General features: G+C 44.0%; 1 protein-coding gene across 1 annotated transcript; it reads right to left on the bottom strand.

The window, feature by feature from the left end:
- Positions 1 to 618: 618 nt before the first annotated feature.
- On the bottom strand, positions 619 to 27,376 carry anks1ab (ankyrin repeat and sterile alpha motif domain containing 1Ab). Its single transcript, XM_080461934.1, has 13 exons — positions 26,282 to 27,376; positions 25,450 to 25,565; positions 19,908 to 20,006; positions 18,520 to 18,666; positions 12,554 to 12,661; positions 11,598 to 11,768; positions 9,109 to 9,246; positions 8,491 to 8,562; positions 7,927 to 8,010; positions 7,704 to 7,841; positions 6,687 to 6,863; positions 3,498 to 3,595; positions 619 to 1,740 (listed from the first exon to the last, which is right to left on the bottom strand). The coding sequence occupies exons 1-13, from the start codon at positions 26,304 to 26,306 to the stop codon at positions 1,707 to 1,709; spliced, it is 1,407 nt and encodes a 468-aa protein (XP_080318060.1). The 5' UTR covers positions 26,307 to 27,376; the 3' UTR covers positions 619 to 1,706.
- Positions 27,377 to 27,754: the final 378 nt, after the last annotated feature.

Raw genomic sequence — 27,754 nt, 5'->3', positions numbered from 1 at the left:
GTACATACAAAGACTGCTCAGGCCAAGTGCATCAACGGGAACATGACACACGCACGCACGCACGCACGCACGCACACACACAAGAAAACAAAACAAACTGCCAACATGCATCATCAGTGGAAGCTAACAGTCAGAACAAAGTGCCACGGTACCACACACAGACCGCTTCGCGTCTTTTAACAGTCAAGTCTCCAGACACACTCCTGGAGAGGAGCCCCCGGCCCTCACTGCTCCGCGGCGCACACAGAACAAGGACGGTGGTCGATGACGCAACAGTTAACGGTCCAAACTCCCATGAGGACAGACAGAAAACGAAGCCATACAGCACGGCCGGTAGTGCACGCGACGGCGAGGGGAGGAGAGATGAGGCGGGGGGTGGGAACAGGTACGTGTCTACTCCACGACAAGCATTGTTGAGTCACAGTGCAGGAGGAAATTTCTTTTTTCTTTTTTTTTTTTTTTAAATATAAACAATCAAAATAGAAGAAGAAGGAAAAAAAAAAAAAAAAAGGTGTCGTGTTCTCGGCATAACAAATCCATTTGCATTAACACGACACCGGAGCTACGTTCAGATTTGGCTCTTCTGATGTGCTGGGAATTAAATCCTTTTTTTTTTTTCACTGCCATTTATTTCCAAGTGACATACTTTGCGTGTACTAAATCGGTGTGAAACAGCATGGATACCTCCCCGTGTGATCATGATAATAAGATGCTATGTGTGTGTGTGTATGTGTGTGTGGGGAGGGGGGGGTATATGTGCACTGGATTGTGCTGGGGGCTCTTTAATACACTCGAGTTAAATCACGTCTTGTTTAAGACCCCAATTAAAGTCCACATTTAGTTTACAAAAATTGTGAAATGTAAACTCAGTCAGTACAATTAATATTCTTTTTTTTGTGTGTGTGTTTTTTTTGTGTGTGTGTTTTTTTTGTGTGTGTGTGTGTGTGGTTGTAATAGCGTGGGGAACCTTTAGGACCCCTTCTGTTTCAGTCAGCCTCCGTCTATCAAAAAGTATCACAAAATGCATTACTCTCCCATTTGCAGCGTAAGAATAAAAACCAGGGCTTTATAAGGGAGAGTGTTTCTACCCACAGTGTTTGTTTGTTTTGTTTTCTTTACTTTACCTTTCGATTGACAACGAGAAGATACTGTGATTCGGAGGCTCTCAGTGCTACCATAAATGCTAAGAGGCACTGGGCAGTACAAGGCCAGAGCAGAGACTCCTCCTGACAAAACCGCACCATCATTACAGCAAAGTCATCCCAGTCACTTTAATACACCAAAGAAATCAGAAGTGTTGTCGCTTTGTTTTTGTTTTTGCTCTTTTTGAAAGTCTTCCAGAAGCAGGGTGGAGGCGTGCAGTTGTTGGTCTGGGCGGTGTTACGGGGGAGGCGGGAGGGGGCGGGCTCTCGATTATAAGTAACCAATAGGAAGTAAGGCTGTCGTCCTCGGTAAAGTGAAGGGAAGTTGTTCCTCCCCCGTGAATGTTGCACGAGGTCTCAGTTCTTGGTCCGTTTTTTGATTTCAGACATCAGTGATAAGGGTCGGGACCAATCCGTCGCGGCGTTCGCTATGGGTACTGTACAAATGCGTAGAAAAAAGAAAAAGGAAACGGGTTGTCTGCTGCATGTTGCTGAATTGTCTTTCATTAAAGTAATTGTCCATCTTGCATCCCAATGCTAGCAAAGCAGCCTCCTCCTAGTGCCTCACAGTGGTAGATGCCTGGTAAGACAGGACAGGCTACAGGTGGAGAAAGAAAAAAAAAAATAAAAATAACTGTCTTGAGGCAAAACAACCAAACATTTCTAAAGGTAAATAAAAAAACAAAAACCAACAACATATGTTTAAAAGAACCGAAATACAAATCAAAGTTGGATTAAATTACAATTGTATAATCTAAGAACTTACTTAATAGGTGCCATTAAAGGGAAAGTTCAACATTTTGGGGAACAGGCGTGTTTCTTGTCCCAAACTCGCACATCTGCACAGTAAATATGAAAAAGCTGCTTTTTGTAAAAGATCTGCTCACTGCTAACCCCATTAACAATTAACCATTTCTGTTGTTCCTTTGAGCAAGTTTTTACTGCACGAAACAGACGACGCTGCAGCTTAAATTGATTCGCTCTATATAGACTGAATGTTCAGAAAGAAAAATGTGTTCTACGTTTGTAACAACCATTAATATAATAATAGCCAATAAAGTAAGAATTTGTCCTCCTTCTAAATTGTGTAATAAATCTGATAATATAATAACTTGCCAACAATGTAATAAAATAACAAAAGCTTTTTTTTTTTTCCAAGCCATGACTAAGAGAGAGTGCTGAATATGATGACAATACCATTCACTGTGTCTCTTTTTTAATAAGGAAACTGCAAAAAAAAACTGAAATAAGACAGGATTATGACATTATTGGCAGGTATTAGCTTATTGGTCATTATTAATTTAAAAAAAAAGGGAAAATACCTCTTTAACATGAGGGTAACAAAGTCAGTATAACTAAACCTCACTGCTGTACATCTTTAATATTGATAAAAGACTTCCAAGACATTAATAAACAACATAAAATAAAGAAGAATGTAAATGTCTTTGATAGACATGGTACCTAACCCCTCGATGCCACAGTGTGTGTATGTGTGGGGTTTTTTTTTTGTTGTAAATATCAGAGGCTTGGTAGTAGGATTCAAATGTGTTTTGTACAGACATGAAGGTGGTATCAATATTCTCTCCCTGCAACAAATCAAATTAGCATATTCCTCAAAATGTCAAACGGATCTTTTAACGGTTCAGCACGCTGACCTGCTGCGTTCACATGAAACCTAAATTATAAATGGAACATTTATGGAAATGCTTCAACTAGCTGTCAGTTCTAAGCCAGTGTGAAGTCTAGATACAGAGTTAAGTTAAGAAAAAGAAAATAAGCATGCTTGTTTTGCCTGTGAAAAGAAAATCATTAAGAAAAAGTAATAATAATAATAATAATAAAGATGCAACCTCTGGGAGCTATCGGGGATTTGGAGGCAGATGCAAGTTGTCAGGAAGAGGAGGATGAGGAGGAAGAAGAAGAGGCAGTTTGGTTGAGAGAGCAGGGCCACTGTAAAATGAGATCAGTCCGGGATCATCCGTTCCAGGGCTCCGCCATTGGCTGCTGCAGCAACAGGCAAGGGAGGCTGCCAGGGGTTGTTGGTTGTGGGGGGCACGGGAGAGCCGCAGGAGTGTTTGTCATGGCAGGTGGGAGGTTGGTGTGGGTCGCTGGGCAGGGCAAAGGAGGGTGCAGGAGTAGGCAGCCCTGAGGGATGCTATACCATCACAGTGAGAAGGCACGGGGCTCACATGTATGTGTGTTTGTGTGTGTGTGTGTGTGTGCGTGTACGATTAATAGAGAAACCGGATGTAAAGGGTGGCGAGGTAAAGTACGACGGGGTTGCAGAAAGGGGGGACGGGGGGGGCGGCTTGGTGTGTGGAGGGGATCCGGCCTCAGAATATGGTGGTCTCGTACTTGGTGCTGACTGGGCGCCTGTTGGAGTCCCGCTGGTCCAAAAGCCAGGTGGTGCTGCCCAGGGAGTGCATGTCTGCTTCCATCTCCAGGGGGTCGATCTGCCGGAGGGGAGGGAGGGAGGAGGGACGAGAGGAGGGCGTGAGACGTGCGGCAGTGGAGGCCATTGTGCCACACTGACAAGTCCTCAGCTCACACACGTGCATGTGGATTAGAGGTACAGTCCAGTGATCATGGTATAATCACAGACACTCAGGGCTCAATCCACAAAATGGAGGATGTCTGACAGAAAACACACACAGCGCCTGTAAGCCGCAGCAGTAAACCAAAGATATCACGACCTGGGAGTTACAAAACTAAAAAAAAAAAAAAAAAAAGAAATCGGCTGATTAGTATTTCAGAAGCAACTTGTGCTTTAAACCAGTGGCTATTGTCATGGCATGAACAGTCAAGACGCACAAAAATAAGTACATGACGCTGAGAATTCAATGAATATTAACCTAATGTCGGGGGAGGGATTTTATATTGCAGACTCTCTGCTCATAAATGACACCTTCAGTTCAACATGTCTTAAAGCCTTAAAGAAGAAAAAGGGAGGAAAAAGTCGAAAGGAGACGACTTCAGGGTTACCGCCACGATGGAAGAAAAAATAAATAAAGATAAAACCCATTTGCACATTTTAGCCAACAGTCTTCATGTAGAGAAGATTCATCGCATCAAGAGACCCTGAACCACAGGAACCTAAACTAACCTCGTCTTAATCTGTACAATGTAGGATGAGAATGAGGGATGCGAAAGTAAAGGGATGAGGAAAATATTCATGGCTTCAGTCCGAAAACCACCAGAAAACAGGGGAGACAAAAGTGCAACCTCAGCACCCCAACGACAAGGAAAAAGAAAGAACGGAGGGATCGGTGTGTAAAGCGGATGTATGGTGACTGGGGATTGAATAGAGGAAAGGAAAGAGAAGGACCTGGACTCCAGGGCTAACAGAGTGCAACGGGAGGAAGGAAGGACGGTGGGTAGTACACGTGTGACAGTGACAGCAGCGGCATTCGAGCAGAGGGGCACCCTGGGAGGCAGGAGGACCAAGAAGACAAGAACAAAAGATACGTTAAAAAGAAGAGAAGAAGAAGAGGGACAGAGCATTTCAACGCACCGGCTGCACAGTGAAGACATCCAGTGGCGGCAGCAGGTTATCAGCAGGTTATCAGCGGGTTACCGAGTTATAGAGGTCAGATCACAGTTCTCCCACTCATCACTCAATAAAGCTGGTTTCCGTCGAGAAAGATCCCAACAACTCCGGCTCCCGTGTGTTTAGGGCCGAACCGCGACAAATCTGGGGTTGAAACTTCACGTTTGTGACATTGAACTTGAGAAACTGACAGAGCGTAATGCCTGGAGCTGTAAACTTTACGAAAACTTGTTATAATGCGACAAACTTTAGTATGTCCCGGATCTTATCTTACTTCTGGATATTCACACCTCAGCAGTAACTGCATTTTTACCTAATCTGATTATTGTCAACAAAAGTTAAGCCAATAGAATAACATATCATCTGCATATTGTGGGATTTACGGACATTGCAGGTGATATAATCACAGTAATTCTTATTTCCTACAAAGACAACTGAAAAAGTTCACGTGACTTGTATCGTGTCAAACTGATTCCCGCTTTATTATGGTGTTGAAAATGCTCTTGATAAATATCTGAATTGTTAAAAGAACTTATATAGTAGTTTAATTATGGATCTGTAGCTTGGTGATTCACTGACTCTTGGTCTGGATTGCGCCGCTGTCGTGCCTCGACACAGCCGGGAGTGTGTAACGAAGTATAATACTTGTCTCCGAGTATTTATGATCACAATTGTTCCTATCAGCGGCGACGCTACTTGGCAGTGAATTCCATTTATTCGAGTAGATTTGTGTTCGTTCTTTAATTTTGGATGAATTCCAAGAGGGAGGGGGACATTTACTGTCATGTACAACAACCGATGTGTCGCCGCTGCCAATTTTTTAACATTCGTCACGACGACTGAGCAACAGTTTTTAAACCTTTTTGTCAGGAAGCAGGAAGAAATAATCATCAGGTTTGCTGATTGTCCAGAAGAAGAAGAAATGCTCGATGCATTACTTGTAAAGGTAATCGCAACAAAATCAACTGTTTGAAAAATATTAACATTTTCAATACTGCATCACATTGTGCATTTTTAAACGGAACCTGCAATGCAGACATTTTTCGCTTTTCTTCACTATGTTTTGGAATAAATTACTATTGGTCTGATCTGTTTGTGTGCCGTGGGAGAGTGTGAAACCCGACAGATACAAGTGTAACTTCAGGGGACATCGCTCAGCAGACCATCAATCGCTCTTTTCTTTTGGTAAGGGGGGGGGGTTCTGTTTGAACCCGACGTCACTCGGTGGCAGCGAGAAGCATTAAGACAAATTACAGTTGACAGCAATCAAGCCCCCCCTTCTCATCTCCAGCTTAAACAACCAGCCGGGCTCATTATGCAGCACTGTGATCACTCCATATATTATCCTTACAGGCAGGTAGTAAAACAAAGTGATCTGTGCCTCTGCAGGAGCGTGCGCTCCAGCGGCGCGCTTCTCTCAGGTGACGCTGATCGTCTAAGCGCTTATTATTGTCCCTGGGAGGTCGATGCATCGGCGCGGCGGCCTCAGGCTCCTGCACGCGCGCTCACGCAACAACACACACACACGGGTTTTTCGGGGTGGGTGGGAGGGGGGGGGGGGCGTGGCGGGTGGGTGTGACCAGTCCTCGGAATTAAATGAAAACCAAAAAAGTCCCAGAGGAAATCACACACACACCCGCCTGCGAGCAGCAAATATAACTATTCATTCATCACATTTCCCGTATGCACGAATAGAAACCCTCCCTCCCTGATCGCTGGTGACTCAAGAGTTTGAGGAGGTGGGCGAGATGAAATTGTTAGCAAAGTAGTGAGTCATCACTTTGTACCACACACACACACACACACACACACACACACACACACACACACACACACAGAGTGACTTTTTTGTCGGTGGCCCAGCACAGAGAAAGTCGGTCACGAGGTCTGGGCACCTTCCTCTTGAGTCGTGGTTCCACGACAGATTCTCCTGCCGCCCCAGAGATAATTCGACCCTCCGGAGGTTCACGCTCACGCTCCGCCGGGGTGGTACTCACTGCTGATCTTCGCATGCTGCTCCACGACTGAGAGATAGGCCGGCTGGTTTTGGTTTCTACGACCTCCGAGGCCAGAGACGAAGGGGGGACGTACTGTCTCGCCCTGGACTGAATGGCCATCTGGTAAGCCACCTCGAACGCCTGCCCCAGCGTGAGGATGATCTCGTACGTCTGAGTCTGCGCCAAACAGGAAAAAAAACATGTTTGGATCGGTAGCAAGTTCTTTTTTTTCCCCGGAGTTTAACTAATCGCCAGTTAACATTCAGACAAATTGTGTAATAAGGCTTGTGATTGTGCGCTTTAACGAACCATTTAAGTTCCGTAATTTGTTTCAGGAAAAAAAAACAACACAAAAGTGACTAAACCGCCACGGCTGCCATCCGGCTTCCACAATAAAATCCACCTGCAGTCGTTTTCACCGGCCTGTTAACGCACCAGTTTGTGCTCCTCATCAAAACATCGTGCGGCACTCCAACGAGCCGCTCGTCACATTTTCAGGATAATTAGATCGTATAATCATCCGCTGGCTCTTGTTCGGAACGACGTGCGTTCAAAACGAGGGACGAGGGGGAAAGCTATTGTTTCGTCTTTCTGCAAAGCCGCGTTTTCCACGCAAAGCTGAAAAAAAACTGGTCCGAGCGAGCGAGGGCGGCTCCACGGTGGTCCGTCTACCCCGCGGTAAGAGATTGCTGTTGACCTTTGAGTAGACGTCGATCTACAAGTGAAAACACAACCTGTGCCTGTACATTGAAAATTCCACGCATAGCAGGAGTGAGGCTTCAATCAAGGCCTTTTCATGAGCCAATCAAGGAAATGATGTCCATAGGAAGAGCGGCGTGCTGATTTAATCGCAGGACTTCTGATTATGTGCAAAGGACAATCAAGTCTTTGTTACATTATTAGAAAAATAAAGAAAAATCTTGACGAAGCAGATCGAACAGTTTGTATTAACGCAGTCTGTTGTGCTCAGATTTGGGTTTTTTTTCCCCCCCTCAAATAAATAATGACATAACTCACCACTTCCACTGTGCTGAAGACGTGACAGAAGTGGTGGCCGCTCTTCAGGTCCTTGGTAATGTACGCAAAGGTGCAGAGGTCATCTGGGTCCTGGGCGGCACACGAGATGTTCCTGATCTCGTGCTCTGCTACGATGGTCTGACGGGTTACGGGGGGGGGGGGGGAGGACAACGTGAGCTCAGGAAGAACAACCGCTAGACAGAAACACACTTTTCTCTGTTACCTTGGTGGCTGCGTCGATGAACTTCACCCCTCTATAGGTAATGGACAATATGACAACAGGACCCTTTCTAGCGTCTTTAGATTTCTGGAGGAGGGACAACAGAGTGAGCTTAAAAACGTTTCACTACAGCTTTAGATATTTTTAGTTGGATTCCATTTAAAGGTGGTGATTGACCTCTACAAAAAGCTGTAGGTTTTCTCTGCTGTTGGTTCGCCGATTAACAAGATAACTCAAAAAGCATGTGATTTAAGTGTCAGCTCCAGATCATAGTCTCTATAGGAAACTGCAACTTTTCATTTCAGACAGATTTAGGGTGTTTGCTCCAGAGCGACCTCAGGTGAGCCGCTTTCAAACTAAACTGAAAAACATGCTCAGTTTTTATAATCTATTACAATCCATTTCATCCAATAATCTATTTCTATTGTTTTTATTACTGTTGTGATGCAGGTTGTAACTTTGCACCATACAGATTTATGAGCGACCGCCTTCAAATACAGTTCTTTTTACGGTAATAAATAAATCAGATTCGTAGAAAAAGATGTGAAAACCTCTGCAATTACTTACCCTAATTTTAGCGCAGGCATCTTGTGTGGACTCAATCCCTCGTAGATCCCTGATAATCATTGAACCTAGGTACTAACGCAAAGAATGAAAACAACACTTCAACGCTGATGGCGACACATTGCAAGCTGATTTGAAACACAAGACGCAGACGAAAGTCCCTGCATTCATTCGTAAACATGTTGAATACTGTGGCAGCCGTGTCTGTCTGGTGGCTCCAGGAGAGTTATCGTTGGCCTCAGGCCTTAAATGTCACTTTCCATTGGAAATATAGAAGATAAACGTTTGTCAAAATGATGTGATCCAAGTGGAAGGTCTAATAACCACATTGTGTCTCTATTTGACCTCTACAGAAGAAAGTAAAACGCCTAAAATTCTTAATCTGAACTGAAAATCATTTGCTTTTACCAGTGAACTATTGCATCTATTAAAACACGCTTAGTCTTTTAAAATGACTTGATTTTTAAAAGATTGTAGAATCAAACGGGATGCAGAGCTTGTGCGTTCGAGAAGCCTCTAGAGGAAAATACACAAACTGCGGAGGAAGGATCTGGAATCGGTGAGCAGTAACGGTGTGACGGTGTACTCCCGATGGCGGCGGCGGCGGCGGAGGCGACTTACTGTTGCCTCGTACCCGCAGGAGTCCAGGATGAGTTTCTCAGGCTGGTGGTGCCAGGCGGACACTGTGGCGTAGGTAGCAGACTGGCTCGGAGGCCGGAGGTTCAGACGAGACTCTTTGTGCCGCTCACTGTGTCTGTCCTGCACAAACAGGAAGTCAGAGCTCACAATACTTTCATCCCTCCGTGAAGCGGTGGTTACACTGTGAACGCGCAGTTTGCATGTCATATTCACTTATTGAAGAAGTATACTATGCATCACTGTCAGGTCAAGTCACCTTTATTTTGATTTTAAAACAACAGCTGAAGCCAAAGTGCTGTACTTTAAATAGACAAGTATCTAAAACACATCAAGAGTGAGCCGTCTCTTTAAATTATGCTTGTAATTGAATTTTTAATTTTTTTTAATTATTTGGTATTATTACATTATAGGTTTCTACAAGCTTCCTACCACAATCCAAAGACATGTCTTGGTCTCACGGATGATGTGGCCTCTGGCCATCGTTACTCCTGAGGAACTCTCTGAAATGTTATTAATCAAGTTAATGTTCTTTTTTGGCAACTTGTGGGACATTTCCCACCTTTTGTTGCCTTATAGTCGAGACGCGTTGCAGACATTAAATATTAAGATGAGCATATATTTCTCATGAAACGTTTTTTTCCTTTTAGAATGTTCATATTTAACATTTAGGTGACAGTGGGGGCTTGGGTGCGGCAGGGTTTGCTGGTTTGAATCCCTCGGCCAATTGGCTTAATGTAAAAATGCTCAAGTTGTGTCGAGAAGTTCTTCCAATTCAAACAAGCGGGTTGAACTGAAGCTAAAAAAGTAACTGCATTCGTTGACTGCGAGCACAAATGTGTGAGTCTCAGTTGAGCCGGCGCAGTAAAAAAAAAAAAAAAAGAACTGCCTGTTGGACATTAAAGCACCTAAAGACTGTCCGCTCAGCACTTTGGTCCTATTTGATATGCAAGTAGCCTTATAAATATTCATGCGCCGCGGGCCTTTAGGTCAATGTAGGCTGCGCGCGGCTCCTTCATAAATCACCTGTCAGAGGAAAACCCTACTTATGATGACGACGCTTTAAGGTATTAGGAATATGTGAAGTATTGATTGTGCACATCGCGGCCGCTGAGCACTGCGGCAGCTCCCTTCACTTGCGGATGTGTCCCTTTGCGCTCTCCCTGGCCTCAGTGAGTCAGGAAGCAGGCATGCCAGCTTGACTGTCTGCGTCGCAGCTTGACCTTTAGCAAATGCTAAAATTTGATCGCCGAGTTATTCTTAGTCCGTTCTCTTCGCGAAGAAACCGGGAAATTCGCCGAGGCTGAGCAGAATTCATGACAGTCAACAACGATCAGAATCAGCTGTAGGGCAAGCGCCATAATTCAATACTGTCATGTTTTGACTTTCAAATATTTCAATAATATTTTCATCCGCAGTAATGGTTGGGAGCAAATTTCACTGTTTAAAAGTCCTAAATAAATTTGTCATTTGAGTGTTTGGGTTATTTGCTGTTGTAGTTTGTTTCTGTTTTTTGTTGCCTGCTGCATCAGTAACAGGTCATTGAACATTGGTTATCTTCTATGAATCTTTCATGTTCTCTATTAGTTATACAGCTTAAAACAAATACATGCAACTGAGCCAGCATCAGTGAAGGATCAGCCAAACCTGTGATTGTCTTTCTTTTACACATGAGAAGGAATAACTATCGTCTTCTTATTTGATATAATTTAGGAGTGACAAAGCAGGAGAACAAAACTATGTTGTCCTGCATTTCTTTCCGAATCACCAAGGAAATACTGAGCGGATGAAATTCCTCCTTTGTGTCGATGCTCAAAGATGAAAATCCCCCAAATTTTCCGCATTTAGCAGTTCTTTTAATGCATTATTCAGCCTTCGTAAATTTGAACCAGAAGTACTGACTCTGTAACAAGTCTTTCCAATTCTGATTTTTCTTCCGCACAAAAGAAATTATAAGATGGTGTACCTGTACGCTCACTGCACGTGACGGTTTCTACTATTATTAGCGCATGAAAGCCAACTTTTACCTCCGAGTTCAACGTGGTTCAGCAGAGTCAAAGGAAACAGGCTGAAGTAGCAAACAAAGAAAAACAAACGTTGATGAAAGTGAGCGGACAACTAGAGTTAACATCAGTGGGGCTTTTTTTCGAGGCTGGCGGCAGCCGAGGCGGATGAGAGGACTGAGGAATGACAGGGAGGTTTGTAAAGGTTTGATTTGTTCCGAGGACTTTGGCTCTTTCCTTTCATGTGAGTGAGATACATGGTAGTTGAATACTGCAGTGACCCGGAGAGGTCACCGCAGAGTGGAAGCCACAAGACAAACACCAAAACTCAACCTGAAAGTAAAAAAGAAGCCCCCCCCCCAAAAAAAAAAAAATGAAAGCGAGCATTTGTGTAGCTCACCGATGCAGCTAAATATTCTAAACTTTAATTTGAACAACCGCCGCTTTAAAGTACGTTTTATTAGGACTCACTACAGAGCGCGGCCTCTCGCTGTAGGAGCGCAGAGATACGCTGCAGTCTTGGTCGACTCCTCTCCGCCTCCGGTCCGACTCAGCCTGGGGCAGCAGCATGTCCATGGAGCGACTGGTGTAGGGGTCCATCTGACTGAGGGGAGACGTGGTCTGGGACAGAAGGTCATGGAACTGCCACAGACACACACACATACAAACACAAATATACACAAGCGCCACAGATTAATGATTTGACAGCAAAGCGTGTGCACAGGCTAGTTTCCATGATCTCCATCCAAGCCTTAATCCTCCACAAAAAGAGCCCCCCCCCCCCCCCCCCCCCCCCCTCCATGGAGATTCTCGATTCTCTTCAGCCCGGATTTAATCTGCCTGGGAAATCAGCCCTGAGTATTTAACTGTTGTGAACATAATGATATAGAAGAATCTCATTCCAAAATTAGATATTCGCCGCAGAAAGGAGACGATCCGTTTTCTCACTAAATGATGTTGGCGTGGAAACACGGCTCAACCATGTCATGCTGATTAATGTTACTCTTAAGCTGTTTTGGGATCCTTGTTCAATCTGGAGAAATAACGGGGCGTCATCATCAATCTCTTACGAACATCGACGACACGAGCAAAGAAATGTGAGCAGTATTTTAAAAACTGTTTTGCGGACAGTGACACTAAATCTGGGTTATATCGAGGGCATGCGGAGCCCAACCCCACCCCCCCCACCCCCACCCCCCACCCCCTCTAATTGTGCACATTAAGCATATCTAATCTATTAACCAAATTAGCGCTGACAGTATGTTTCTGCACATCAGTGGTAAAGCTGTGGCACAAAGGCTGCTGTGGTCCTTAGATTAAAAATGTCCTACTCGAGCTCCACTGTGTTCTTGCGCGTGAAATCACTGTCGCCCATAACAAGACCTTTAACCTGTGTTGAATATGTGTCTTTGCTTCAGTGGTCTTACCATGATTGGGGACAGACGACGAGACTTAGTTGGAGCCTCTTCATAGGGTCTCTCTGCCAGAGAGGCAATGATCCTTTTCCTGTGACCCAGGGGACCAATCTTGATCACCTGAAGAGGGAAACACCGAGGCTTAACGTGGGACTCTCAAATCCCCCGTTGCATCCATATTTCAGGAATTTCTCTAACCCCTGCTAATACAGATACATCCAGAATACACTGACACAGAATTGGTGGCATGCACTCCGCACTGGCAGTCATCCACAGGCAAACAGAAATGACTCTCGTCAATAATTCAGCCTCAATCTGTTTTGCCGTAAGCTTAAAGTACAGCTCTGTCTCTTTCTTGGGATGCTCCATAATTCACCATTCATTTTTTTGGGGGTGGGGTGGGTAAAACGCAGAAAAAACAACAACAAAAACCCATTAAAAACCTCACTGATTTCAGGACAATTTGTCATATGCAAATAGTCAAAGGACTTTCTGATGATGCACCGCATATATTCATTCATGCATTTCATTTGTAACAATATAAAAGTTGCATTGGTGAGTCAACATGTCGATATCCTGTATCTGTTTCCCTTTAAATCTTCTGCAAAGACCCTTTCGGCTCATGTGTCTAAAATCCTCCCAGGAGGAAGCATAGGTTAATTTTATGTATTCAAAACTCATTATTTTAATACTGTACATTTGCATAATTGGCCATTAACATTCATGCTCATCCAGTAAAGGTGGATGTTGAGTGATTAATGTTACATTTGCAATTATGTGGCTGGTACAAAATAGTCCGTAACAGGCTCGTATGATTCTTTGTCTGAGGGCTTCAATTATTTATTCGATGAGAGTCGGAGGCAGAAGAGGAAACTGGTCTGAACGCCAGGTTTCTGCCGCTGTTTTCATTATCATCGTGTGCAGACTCCCACTGAGACCGGAGACCATGAGGCGTGCAAAATCAGAGACAATTCTTTTTTCTTTTTCTTTTTTAAAACACTAATAAAGAACGTTGGGAGCATGCGGGAGAGTAACGCGGCTCATAGATCATCGTGACGCTTGATGCTATTTGCTGTAAGATGCTGAGGAGGATGTGGGAAATGTAATGGGCAAAGCTCTGCCAAGACGCTCAGAGGCAGTTCTGCTACTCTGCACACTGAAAGTAATGTGCCCTCCACTCACACCCATCTTTCTGCATCGCAGTCTTCTGGACACCATCCCTCACACACACTGCATAGACGGCGGCACGTTTGGCTGCTGCCTCCCTGTTGCTGCTGCTGCTGCTGCTGCTGCAGCTGTTGCTGTTTTCTGCTATTTTACTGCCACTGCCTCCGTGTTTATCACAACCAGGCACACAAATTAATGCACTGATAAGTGTGTGTGTGTGTGTGTGTGTGTGTGTGTGTGTGTGTGTGTGTGTGTGTGTGTGTGTGTGTGTGTGTGTGTGTGTGTGTGTGTGTGTGTGTGTGTGTGTGTGTGTGTGTGTGTGTGGGGGGGGGGGGGGGGGGGGGGGTATGAAGGCTATTACTGAGCGCTTTACTCGGCTCTGTCTGATTACTCGTCAGCCATGTTGGATCACCTGCTTTTTTTTTTTGTCCGCTACGCTGTCATAGCATACGCAGAACTACTGTGTGTACCAAGCAAATGGACATTGACGGGACAAAAGCTGCACATGTCAGCTCTGTGATGTTTAGCAATCCCATAAATCGTCATTAATCTTATAAGCAATCCCTGTATATGAAAACGGGAAAAAAACGGAAGAAGCAAGACGTCTGCGGATTTGAGTGCCGCCGCCCTGAAATTCCATTGTGCAAATTGTGAGGTACTTCCTCTCTCTGTCCACTCTCCTCATCGAGTCCAGCTCGTCTCCTATGAATCGATGGAGGTGTTTAGTTTTAATCATTTTCAAGGCATCATGATACGTGTATATCTAAATTGACTGGTGCTTCGACAAAGCGCCTCTGTACTTTGTTATGTGCATAAAGAGACGGAGAAGACCTCAGAGCAGCCTGGCTTCTAATCTGCCCACTAAATGTTTGTTGGAATAGGATCGTTTTGAGACTACTGCTTTATTAATTACATCCCAACACTAACAAAAAGCAGTAGGAGGTAGTGTGCTGAAGCTGGATTGTCGGAAGAAAAAAGTTAGTCAACATTATTTCATATTTCCTATTCGTTTGTCCAGTAAAACTTGAACTCTGATTTTCTATAAATTTTCCATAGATCTTTAAGTTGTTTTTATAGTGTTGATTGTCAAAGGAAGTTTATAATAGGCATAATGATGCAGTAACTCCTGGGAAGTGTAAATGAAGTGCATCTTTGGTTATAGATTTTACATATTATTCTATAGGGGCCAATCGAAATGAATTTCCATTCATAGGAGGCATACATTGTATATATTTAAATGCTATGACACTTTCAAATATTCATTCATTCATTCATTTTCTTCCGCTTATCCGTTTCCGGGTCGCGGGGGTGACAGTCTGAGCACAGTCTGTCACCCAGATCACAATGCACCAAATACTTTCAAATATATGTGAATAAATCACAATATAGTCAACCTATAATAAATAAAATGACCTATTCCATGACGGAAAACTACGATATTTTAACCCAAATGTATTTGCAAATGAACGTATCTATCGCATTCAAAGTCAAAGTCTCTAACTAGAAATGCCTTTAGGTGTTGACAATAACATCTTTTAAAATGGAAACGTCGGAAGTCTTGCATGATCGAACCAAAACATACTGCTTGTTGTGAGGCAGAGTCAGTTTAGAGTTGATCCAGAGAGAGGCGACAGCTCTGCTTTACGTGGATTTTCAAAACAGACGGATTTGATATATTTTGTCTGGTCTGCGGCTGAAGTGGCTTTGGTCATAAAAGGATCCCACGACAATAAAAAAAATAATAATAATAATTTCACCGGTGAGGCAAATTGTTGATCCAGCACAGTACCAAAGTGATTTACACGAACACTGAATAAAAGGATCAGATTGATGTGCAGCTTTATATGATTCGATTCAGTCCCGACATATCCAGTTTAACCCAGAAGCCTAGCGAGTAGAAAAATTCCCCTTGTCGAGAGTGAAGCTTCAAGCGGTGACATGGAAATGTGAATAACCATGTACGTGGACTCCTTTTGGAATAGGGGTTGGAATAAAATATAGTGTCTTTCCAAATGGACCCCATCGGATTAGAATCTCTCAGAAGAATCTCATTCGGATTATTTGTGTCCATGTAAAAACACAGTTTGCGTCGCTTCGAGCACCTCTCAGTTCTGGCATTCAGGAAAACAAAAAAGATGTTTTAGCGTTCAAAAAAACAAATTTACAGTATGAATACTTCAACAATCATTTATGCAAAAGCATTCCTGTCAAATCATACAAATGATCTATGAGGAAAAAACAAAATTAGGTGTATTGGAATTTTTATAATTTTGCTCATGTTTCATATGTTAACGTCGTGGAAACATAGTGACTGTGTAGAAAATAGACAAAATAACAACGCTCTCAAAGTGAAACCAACATATTCTCATCGCCCTCTGTTAACTAGTTGCAGGATACGTCATGAATATTCCTCCTCCACTATCAGCGAGTCATTTCTTCTGTTTCTCTGCAGTTCTTCGTCTCATCAGACTTCTTATCACCTGTCCTGTTTTACTTTTCCCTAAATCAGACCAGTCAAGGTAGAATTGTCCCCCGGTGTGCAGTCTGACGCTGCTGGAGTTTTCTTCCTGTTAAATTGGAGTTTGTTTTTTTTTGTTTTTTTTTATTTCCCCCGTTGCTCAGATGGGAGCTGATCACGTGCGAATTTGTCAACTGTCCTCCTACAAGGTGTTTTTCTTACTCTGTTCAACTGGGTGGGATAGCTGTGTTGTAACCAGCGCTATAAAGACGTAACAGAATTGAGTCGGGATTTAGAACGACCGTCGTGTTCAGGCACTACTGGGAAGACACTTGTAACTGGAAAAGTTTCACCGCATGTTTTGGCGGGATGAGCAGACACACGGTCCGTCATTACACAGACGGATCGCAAAAGCAGAATTGATATTGCAACAGCACATCATCAACGAACCCGTCTCATGCTCTCAAATCTCTTAACTGTCCTCCAAAACATCAATAAAACCTACATTTGTAATGAGTTTGCTTTTTTAGTGCGTCACTCCAGCTCTCACTGGCCACTTGAGTAGGTAACACTAGGCTGGACCGTTAGATATTTAACCACGTTCCGGAAATAACACGTCCCTTTCCACCATAGCTCGAAGGTGCTGTATTGGGTTGAGCGCTACAGTGAATACGGTGAACTCATTTGTGACGTTCAACGAAGCAGTTTGCGGTGATTCAAGCTTTGTGGCACGGCGTGTGAAGAAGTCGCCATCATCGGTACATGCAACTAAAGGTCACGCAACAATCCTCGCGTGGGTCGTGGCATTTAAACAGAGCTCGATACGAGAGAGTTCAAAGTGTGCCCCACACCAGGAGACCACCAGCATCAGCCTGAACCGTCGATACAAGGTAGGATGGATCCGCGCTTTTGTGTGGTTTAAATCTCATTTCGAACGCAGGTTGTAATGTTGCAGACGGAATCGAGCCTCAGACTCAAAACAAGGAACTTTTTCCAAATCGTCCATATTGTCCGGTTTCGTTGAGCCAGTGTGAAACCCAAAGTTTTCACTGCAGTTTCTCCCTTTGTGGTCCATCAGCTTCACGTTTCAGCATGTGGCGCGGTCAGAGACGCTCTTCGGGGAACCTATTCCCTGGATATTTTCTGTTGTTGACATCATTCTCTGTGAAGTCTAGAGATGGTTGTCTGTCCACATTCTCATTCTAGTGGCCAGCCAAGTCTACCAGTCCAAGTTGGACTGAGACCAACAATCACGTTCAAAGTCACTCAAATGTTGGGTTTTGCCTAAAAAGCATCAAGCCCCTGCCTTGTGATTGGCTCATTAACTATTTGCATTAACCAGTAGTTGATAAGGTGCACCTAATGGAGTGGGGATGAATGTTATTGTCAGAAAAACAAACACGAAGGGAAAAAAGAAATAAAAAATCAAACCTTGTCATTTGACACCAGCCTCAAGAAATCAGTGAAAAGTTCACGTCAGCTATACTTTACATACAGTCAACCGCTTCATCTCACACTCAACATTATACTGAACATCCCACACTGCAGCCGAGAGAAGATCCGTAAAAAGCCTTGTACTCATGTAAAAGTGTATTTCCCATTTGGATTGTGCGCCAATTTTAAAGACACTGCATTTGTGGGATGAGCAGCAAAGCTGAATTTGTGGAGCGCAGCCATGAAAAATTCTTTTTAGAAGTGCTTTACCGAGGTTCAATTTTTGACTCTTTCAAAACAAACAGATATTCTGCAAACACTCATCACAGCCAGCGACAGCTAATTTAAAAACACATTGTCTGTTAAACAAGATTCTGAAAAGACTTAAAAGAACCAGCACTTAACAATAAAGACCGAAGAAACGTTAAGAAAAATGTTTGTTCATGAGAACAATGCAATTTCTTTTTTTTTCGGAATAAATAACATTTCATCGATCATCCTGCAGACTCCGGGGAAAGTGTTCAGAGCTCAAGCGGCCACACAGACGGATCACCTGCACACACGGCGAAACCAAACTGGGACATGCGTCACTCTGCATCCGTAAAAAAAAATGACTCCTCTTTTGTGTCTGCTAATTATCATAAACTGTGGCGCTGTTTCCGTGAAGATAAAAACCAAATTACACGTTTCCCTGCCATCAATCACCACTTTGACTTCATCATTTCATTCACCACTGCTTAATTCATGTTATCAGTTCGTTATCGGCTAATTACTCAGTAATTTTCAAAATGTTCCTGCTGTCGTTTTTATGCAAATGCCCCCATTTTTTAAATATTTTTTAAAGCGCCTCTTAACCTCGAGCCTGAGCCACAAATCCACCACAGTCGAGTCCTTGAAGGGGAAATCAGAGGCTTCTTACGTTGACGATCTCCAGCTCCCACAGGTTCTTCACGCACTCCAGCGTGCGGTAGCCACTCGAAAGAAAGTTGGGCAGATATTCGTGCAGGCCGAGGCCGTCGAGCCAGGAGGCGAGCGACGTGCTGCCGTCGCAGCCCAGGGCTTTGACCTGCGGAGACGGAGGTGAGAAGTTTTCAAGAAAAAACGGGTAAAATGGAATGGGGTGTCACCACTGTGTGGTTAACCGAACGACAACCACGTGACTGAATAAACGGCCCTTTTGTGACAACGCGAAGCCGTCGCTGAAGCTGGAGTTAACTTCTCAGAAGTTTAGTATTTCAAAGCAAACTCAGCAAACTACTGTGGGAATAAAGGGGGGGGGGGGGGGGGGGGGGGGGGGAGTGCGGCACAAAGAAAACGTGATTAATCAAATTTAAATTCACAATTTTGATAAATGTATCATGATGTTGTTGTTTTGGGAAAGCATGCAAGACTGATTGTCTTTAATTTGTGCTGTAAGTTCTACCCCTGACTCACAGTGAACCCAAATAAATCCATGCTTATGTTGTAGTGTCTGAGAAAAACTCACAACAAAGCAAAAATGAATGAATGGTGGGTTTCACTCTGATGTCTTCTGACAGATAACCTTGCGACTGAAATATCTGAATGGAATAGAAATCAATCTTTTATTTTACGTCTAAAAAAAAAATGTAAAAACACATTGCAGAAGTATATTTTATCCATGAATAAATTCTAGAAATAAGATTTCCATATGTTTTTTGCACACAAATTAAAAAAACAAACCCAATCCTTTGTGTTATACTTTATTATTTATGCTTATAATTCTTAAAAAGAAAATCTATTGGATCTCAAAATATTTGAATATTCCATTAAATTAGGTGTTTTACCTGTGGTCTTCAATAGTTTATTGACTTTATATCCTGTAAGCGCAGAAATAATTCAAAGTCCGTGGGATCAAACTCACAGACCTTGATGATCCATTGACTTGTAATCCATTCGTCTCTCTTAGGTTCAATGATCTAATTTGTTCTGTGCAAGCTGAGCTGATGGAATTCATTCCACCTTTTTTTTTTTGTAACAGCAGCAACACAAGTTCAGGCTTCACATTTACAGTACAGTCAACTCACATTACTTCTAAATATCAGGGCCAGCTCAAAGCGAAACATGGTGAAACGTGGTTTAATTCTATTTTAACATCCGTCTGTGACCTAAAAATATTGGAAATTGTGACCAATGTGGCACCTCGATCTCTCTCTCGCCCGTTTCTGGCTCATCTGTTGATGTTGGTATGGAAGTTCTTATATTACGCTTTTGTTTTTTTTCTACTCAGTGACACTGTCAACTGACCGTTGCTCCTCAGCGCTGACGTTAAGGTATGACGTCGAGTACCTTGGGCAAGCCGCGTGCCGCGTGGAGGATTTTCTTTCTGTGTCCTGGGTCAGTGATCCCGATGTCTCTGAGATCCTGGTCCTCCATCACGTTACTTCCCTGCAAGTGCACAAACACAAGAAGGACACACAAGTAAACACATTCACGCACACGCACACACACACACACACACACACACACACGCATAGGCCATCAAACAGACACACACACACAGACGTGACACACACAATGTGGACAAACGGCATACAATACAAGACAAATCAGTGGTGCATCGAAGTGTATATCTCATCCATCCACACATATGCAGTGTCTGCACAGGTCGATAGAAGTATCATTACATGTTCTGCAGTCTAACTACCAGGATAAAATTGCACTTTTGCAAATGCGCACTGGCTCTTAACATACACGGCACGCACGCACGCACACACACACACACACACACGCAGAACATGCACATCTCTGACACAAGCAGCAACAACAGAGTGGGAGGACAATGAAGTCAAATAAATTGTGCATGCCAAGAGTAATCAATCTGATCTGGCGCGACTCAGAGGGAACAAAGCCTTCATATCTGCTGCAGCGTCCACGCCGCCGCCACTTTACTGCTGCATTTCAGCGAGGGCGAAGTACACGGACAGGAAGGAATTCAAACGTTTCAGACGATTTCTTGACTTGAGATTTAAAGACAATGAGGACTACGCGTTCGCCACGTCCTGGAAATCTCCCACAGAAGGCAGATTCTTGTCTGTGTCACGTAGACGGTCGCGTTCGTTCGCAGCACCGGTTGCTTTGTCATCTAATTCCGGTTTATATGCGGGAACAAAGATACAAGGGGAGGCATGGAAATGTGGGGCTAAGCGTTTTCTCCCCGTGGACTGCTGCAGATTGATTCTTCCTGGCCAAGAATGTTAAAATGTTCTGTAGTCTTTACTCAATCTGCTCTATCTGGATTGGTTTCAGAGCACAATGCAGCAGCATCCACGGGCCCGTATCAGGGTGCAGATGCGAGATTACTCACTGATCGCTGGAATAAAGGTCAAAATGAAGCAGGGTCTGATGTAAGTGAGGCCCAAAATAGATTCTCCACTTTTATTAACACAGTTTGAAGTTTGATGATGCCTCGGGAGACTCTGCAAACTTATTATTTCATGCCGCATTTGAAACATGTGACGGGAATGTATGGTTCAGTTCTTACATAGCTTATGAGCTATGGTAGCTTGATTTAATCTGATACGACTTGCAGATGTAGCCATGGTAGAAGTCCTTCATCTCACTAAATGCACTCAGTTAAGGCAACAGTGAATTAGAGCTGCTCTATTGCTCTGCCCCACAGAGGAATTGTTTAGAAAAATCAAATTTTGTTTCTTTTTTTTTCATTTTTTTTTTCAAAAGTCAGTGGGCGTAACAACGAACTGGCAGAGGGAAAAGGTTTATGTGTTTCAATATGTATGTTGAGTTTCACATTATAACATTTGAGAAGGAGGGGGCTGCAGAATCTGATGCAATATTAATGCAGTGGCGATGCAATGTAAATGCATGATGGGGAAAAAAACTTCTAAGATGTTCCGCACTGGGACTAAACATTTTTGCCTCATTGCCACATTAGTTTTGGACATTAGAGCAACAAAGCATGACGGTTTATGATTTTAAAAAAAAAGAAGAAAAAAAAAAAGATTATTTTTAGGTGGGATTTCTGACTGGTATGAAAAGTGCGGGCATGAAGGCCAAAAGAATGAAAGGCACGGGCGCCCCACTTCTGGTAGCATGAAAGAAGCACAAAATGATAATCATCGTGTAAAAATTATGAGAATGGGCACACAGCTGTTCATAATTTATGATCCCTCAAAAGCTGCATCTCTGAGCAATCAGCACATGCAGAGAGCCCTGTCGAATCATGTGCGTGCCTGCGCTCGTGCTCTGGTGGGCGGGCCCGAGGAAACTTCCCAAGCAGAACGGTATATCTTCAGCGGAAGGCAATTTGTAGGTAGGGTGAGGTCATGGGTGGGGAGTAGCGGGGGAGGGGGAGAAGGGAGCGAGGGCCACTTAGGTTAATTATAGAAACTAAACGTATTGGTAACGTCGAAAAGATTGCGTCCGCCCTCAATCTGGTCTGTGGTAGTTGTTCTATTCATCTGTCTGCCCTTGTAGATCTGTTTTTTTTTTTGCTAAAAATGGATAAGATCTCGACTGATTTTACTGCAGTTTGGTTTTGTGACATTAGTATTCATGAAACTGAAAACACTGTACAGCGTTTTATTGAAGCGATATTCACTGTGGTACTTGTAGCCAAGGAGATTTTGTAGTTTCCACTTTGTGTTGTAATTGGACTTTTGGCCAGGTCTCCCTCGCAAATCGATATCAAGAGGACTCCCCCGGTAAAATAAATGAAATGTATATATTTTTAAATGCTACTTTTAATATTTTCGTAACTATTTCTGTCTAAATACGTTTAACCGTGCCACTGTACCCAGAGAGTTAATAACCCCATCAGTTATCCAGTACGCGCAGTGATAATAGGACTTCTACTTCTAAGTTTTACAACAGTACATCTGACCGCACATTTGGTGCACCTCCAAAAAACCGCTCTTGAGAAACTTTTCCATTTATTGTCCCTCTGAAAATTAAATGGAATTTCTGCCCTTGAGAGAGGATTGTGCACGCCGTCCCTTCAGAGTGAGAACGAGGAGGGTCCTCACTTTCCCCCGAGCTGATGGAAATGGAGATACGGCGTCTCAAAAATCAGTTTTGGGTTCGCTCTGTAATGTTTCAAATGTGGCGTGAGTCTCGCACGAGGCCAAGTGTAATTACACTTTTCTCTGGGCCTCGCTGTGTCACCCTTTAATACGCAATCTGCTGGTATTACATAAACATATGCATGAATATGAGCCACGGTGCTGCCCTCTACGGATCAGTCCGCTCGTCTTCCTCACAAATGAGTTCTGATATTCAAGTTGGAGTTAGATTGATGACATCTGAAGCCGGTCGGCCCAATCTAAAAGGGCACAATATTAAACATTCACAAAGCCGGCGTGACGACGCTGACCTTTTCCGTTGTTTGCAACCTCCACATCCCTTGTAAATATCCATGGGTAATTTGCCTGGTGGAGCTAATGATTTATTTCCTTGATGCATCAAGATCAGCAGATGCATTAGTTGTGCCATGAAAATGAGCATCAGAATGCGTAATGGGCCATGCTATTCATCACATTATGCCCCAAACATCTTGATCAACACGACTACTGCAAAAAAAATAAAGAAATACACAGACATTATCTTCTCTATCTTCTTCTCCAATGTAAGTTACTACTGTTTGTGACATTTTACAAGTGACCGACAATCTGTTGTAGTATGAAATATTTTTCCTGTCCAGTTTATGTTCAAGTTGTTGTTTCATTAAAACCTCTGACCGGATTGCAAATCAATCAAGAAGGCAGATTTACAACAGCACTGGATTTACAAGAGGCCAACTGCATTGAGTATCTTCTTTTATTACACATTTAATTTAGTGAATACTGGGACAAACCCCCCCCCCCCCCACATATTTCAAGTTTGAGCTAGAATTTATTGATTCACTGGAATTTATAAAAATGCACTCATGATATAACTCATGTCGATATTAGAACCATTTTTTTTTTTTTTATAAATTAATAGAAAATTCAGTATATTGTAGCAAATTAATGGACTAAAGTATCGATGTGAATATTTTGATGAAATTATTTAATAAACTGTAAGTGAATCATTCGATAAGCATGGACCAAATAATTGAATCATCCAGCTTAACAAGAGGGTCATGCACTGGTCTGGAATCGAATGATTCATATTAAATTCACCTGCTTTGTTTGTATAGTTACAATCTGTTTTGGTCTGGGGTTTTGTTTTTTTTTCTATAAGAATGACATTGAGATTATACATTTCAAATACAAGAAACAAGAGACCTCATATGGGATTAGCCTTCAGTTTTAGAAGATATTCAAGGGAATATTTAGATCAGTGTATTTCTTATAAGATCTAAACAAGATACTTGATTGTACGAAAAATAAATACGCCTGCAAGAATTATCTGAACAATCAATGGAATCGGTTCCTGAGGTATTTCAAGCACATATGAGGCATTTATCAACATCCCTTTGTATCATTATTGATATTGAAAGTTTACCCTCACATACATCTGCTGTGTGCTTCTCGTGGACGAAACACAAAATCAGCCTTTTTAGAGCCTAAATCTGAACCCCGGTCCTCGACTCTCGGATCTCGTCTCTCCTCAGAAGGAAGCACAAAGCAGAGAAGCAGCAGTTCTTCTGTGAATGCTGCCACCATTTCTCCGAGCTCACGGGTCTCACTTCACTGAGCTCAGCTGTGACAAACCGATGTAACATAACCCATGGTGCTAATACAACTCCGAGGCCGCAGAAACGTCAACATTCACCCTTTAGGCCTGCTTATTTACAGCGTGCAGCCATGTTTTTTTTAGTTTTTTTTTTTTTTTTTTTTCAGAGAAACATGACCGCTGGATGGAAAATGTAATTCTGCTTTCTTCAATCACACTGCCAATATCATATTTCCTCGCACAGTTCTTCAGAAGAAACATGATAACGCTATTTCATTGGATTGTGGCCATCTTTGTAGCTACATCGTAAAGGATCTTTTCATATGAAATCTAAGTGAGCGATAAAAACAAATGTCAAACATCTGGGGAAAACGTGTCATCATGGGTTTGTTTTTTTTTAAAACCTCTGTGGGGTTTTAAACTGTGTAGATCTTTTTTTTTTTTCTCATGCGCTTCCTGGTTAAATAATACATTGACAACAGAAATCACGGGTCTGCTTACAAATGATTAAATAGTGATATCCATGAGTGCGCTGTCCACAGATGCAGTGTTACAGCATGCTGCTGCAGTGTAATCATACTTTGTGCAGTCACTGCGAGACTGTCTTATAAGCACCACGAGCACAGTGCAGAGCACAATGAGGAGGGGATTTAGTGAGATTTGTGGGGCAACCATGCAAAGAGTGTTTACTATGAATAACAGTGTGCTTCGATTGAGCCTGGTTGGTCCTGGCCATCTGAGTGTATCTACACGGGGGTCAAGTGTGTAAATCTACAAGTTCAATAGAGTCGGGGTGGGGTGGGGTGGGGGGGTCGGAGAATTGGAGAGTCCTTTGATAATGAGATATCATGATTGGGAATTCTGGGAAAAAGATAATGGGTTCTGGCTGTCATTTGTCTTGCCACTAGTGACAGGCCATCCTCTTTAAAGGGATTCAGTGAGCGGCCCATAAATCTTAGCAGGGTCACGCATCGCACAGCGGAGGTGAGGAGGAGTTATGAGGAAAGTGGAATGAAGGGTGAGGCGGGGTGAGGTAGGAGGGGGGGGGGGGGGGGGGCATGTAAAGGGGAAAGGTGGAGCCAAGGGGAGACAAGCAGAGGGTGAGAGAGCAAGAGTGGTGACACAAAAAGACGAACGCAGCGGGGATGACAGGGGCAGGGGCAGGATGATGTAAAGTGGAAGCGACCCCTGAGATGGCATGCTGCAGGTGACTCACCATGAATCGTAGGTCGTCAAAGCCATTGAGCAGGAACTTGCTCTCGTACTGCGGCAGCCCCACGTGCTCCAGCCACTCTCCCACCGGCTGGTCCAGGGCTTTACCACAGGCCCCATCTGCCGAGAGAGGGAAGCGCTTCAGCAGGGAGAAGCCGTTCAGCCGGTAGCAGCGGCACTCAGAGGACGACACATGGCATTGCCACATCATCCTCGGCCAGCAGAGGCAGAGCCGAGTGCAGCAGCACCAGGCGGGGTGGGGGGGAGACAGGGTCCAGGCCGGGGGTGAGGGGCTCCCACGGAACAGGCGGGGGCCCGGGCTAAACTCAAAAACACAGGAGGAGGGTAGGAAGTGCTGCAGGCGCCACTCGAGCCCTGCAGGGGACTGACTAGGCTAATACACACCCACTGGTGTTAGTGTGACTGACTGGAAATGTCAGGCGAGGGTGGAGGTAGTGCAGGGAAGGAAGCCCATCTGAAGCTTGGTACTAGCGGTTATGTTGGAGTGAGCCACAGCGGCATCTTCCAACAAACAGGGCTCACTAAACATTCCTTTAGTGAGCAGATGAGCGAGTGTAAAAACAAGTGTCTTAACTAGTCCAGCAAAAGCATAACATTACTGAACACTACAAACCAAGAGGCTAGACAATTTTTAGGGAAAATTGGAAAAATGTATCAGCAAATTATACATTTTCATATAATCACACATTATTCAATCTGCCAGAAAAAGAAATATCCCCGTCAGTTATTCTAAAATTAGAAATAACTCCATCAGGATGCTACACAGAAATATTCAGTTCCCCCAAAATGAATTGGTCAGGTTTTTCACCACATACTTGTAAAGCTCTGGCTGAGTCCCATGGCTTCATTGGTCAACCTCTTTGAGAGCTAGGACAAGGCTCATACAATGAAGGTAGCAGCATTCTAAAGTACTGTTGAGGTACTCATGTTATTTTTGATCAAGGAATACACATTTGCTCAAATCATATTTCGTCCTTACTCCAGAGCCTCACGGAGTACGGTCAGGTAGACATATTGTAAATCCTACATCAAAGAAACGTTGGCTTAGGATTTCCACAGTGTGCTGATTCCAAACTCCTCAATTCATTATCAAATCCAAGTATAGATTCCTTGATAAAGCTCCAGGTAAGCTGCCTGCCAGTGGAAAAAGGCTGCGTGTCCTTGGTGGTGCCAGTGCTCCCTGTGCTGCCCAGCATTCACACTCTTCAGCAGGCTGCTGGCTGCTGTGTGGCTCCGCCACTGAACGTGCTTCTCATCCCTCAAAGCAGTAAATCCAGGTTTCGGAATCCAACGGGCGGCAGGTGCGCCTTCTTGACTCTGACGCGTGAATCGCTGCAGGACCACGGCCGGTAAAGCTAGCTCCCTCCTAGGGCAGGCGCCCCCCTACCCCACTTCCCCAGCCCACCTGGTTCTTCTCCTCGCTGGGTACAGCTCGCAGCCTGTGTGCTCAGGGCAGAGGTTTGCTGCATCCCCTGCCTGTCTGAGACGTGCAGGCAGCGCAGATGCAGTCACAGCAGCTGCTCCCTGGCTCACACACGCTACCCCTCACTCCTCACAGGGCATGACGTCCTGCTGCCGGCTACTTCAACACAGGAGACCACAGATCAGCCTGAACCTCAGCCTCTGCTGCTGCTGCTGCTGCTGCCACGTCCTTCCCACATCCACGACAGGCAGCAGACTCAGTGATCATCCCCCCTTTTCATCCGAGCAAATCCCTCAAGCTCTTCTTTTTTAACTCGCCCCCCCCCACCACCACCACCTCTTGCTCTCGTCTCTCTCTGCTTTCTTTCTCTCGATCTCATAGCCCCATTCCCATGCTGTGTGATCGCACTGCAGGGCTGCCGTATGCTGCCTGATGAAGTGGGGTGCTGCTCCACGTAACCACCTCTCCCTTCTCTCTCTCTCCCACTATATCAATTCCCCTCCCTTTGCCTCTCGCTCGCCCTCCCTCTCTTTCTCTCTCACTCGGTCTCGCTTTTTTTTTTGCCTCTCGTTGTCAAACACGGAGACAGACGCAAACACACACACACACACACGCTCTTCCCTCTCTTCTATGTCTGTCTATCTCTCTCTTTCTCTCTCTCTATCATTGCTTTCTCATACAAAACGCATACGTCCTCACTCGGCTCTCTCTCTCTCTCTAACCTTACTCTACCTCTCCCCCTTTTTCCCTCCACTGCACTGATTAGAATTGCACAGAGGCACTCTGATCTTGCCAGTGCAGAAAGGACACCACCATCAGAGGCGAGGAACAAGCACCCAGAGCCCCAAATCACAGTCTTTTTTTT

This window comes from Lipophrys pholis (assembly GCF_963383615.2).
Source record: "Lipophrys pholis genome assembly, chromosome: 4".
NCBI classification, from domain to species: Eukaryota; Metazoa; Chordata; class Actinopteri; order Blenniiformes; family Blenniidae; genus Lipophrys; species Lipophrys pholis.
The sequence above is the reverse complement of the archived record's forward strand: the minus strand, read 5'-3'. Positions and strand labels throughout refer to the sequence as shown.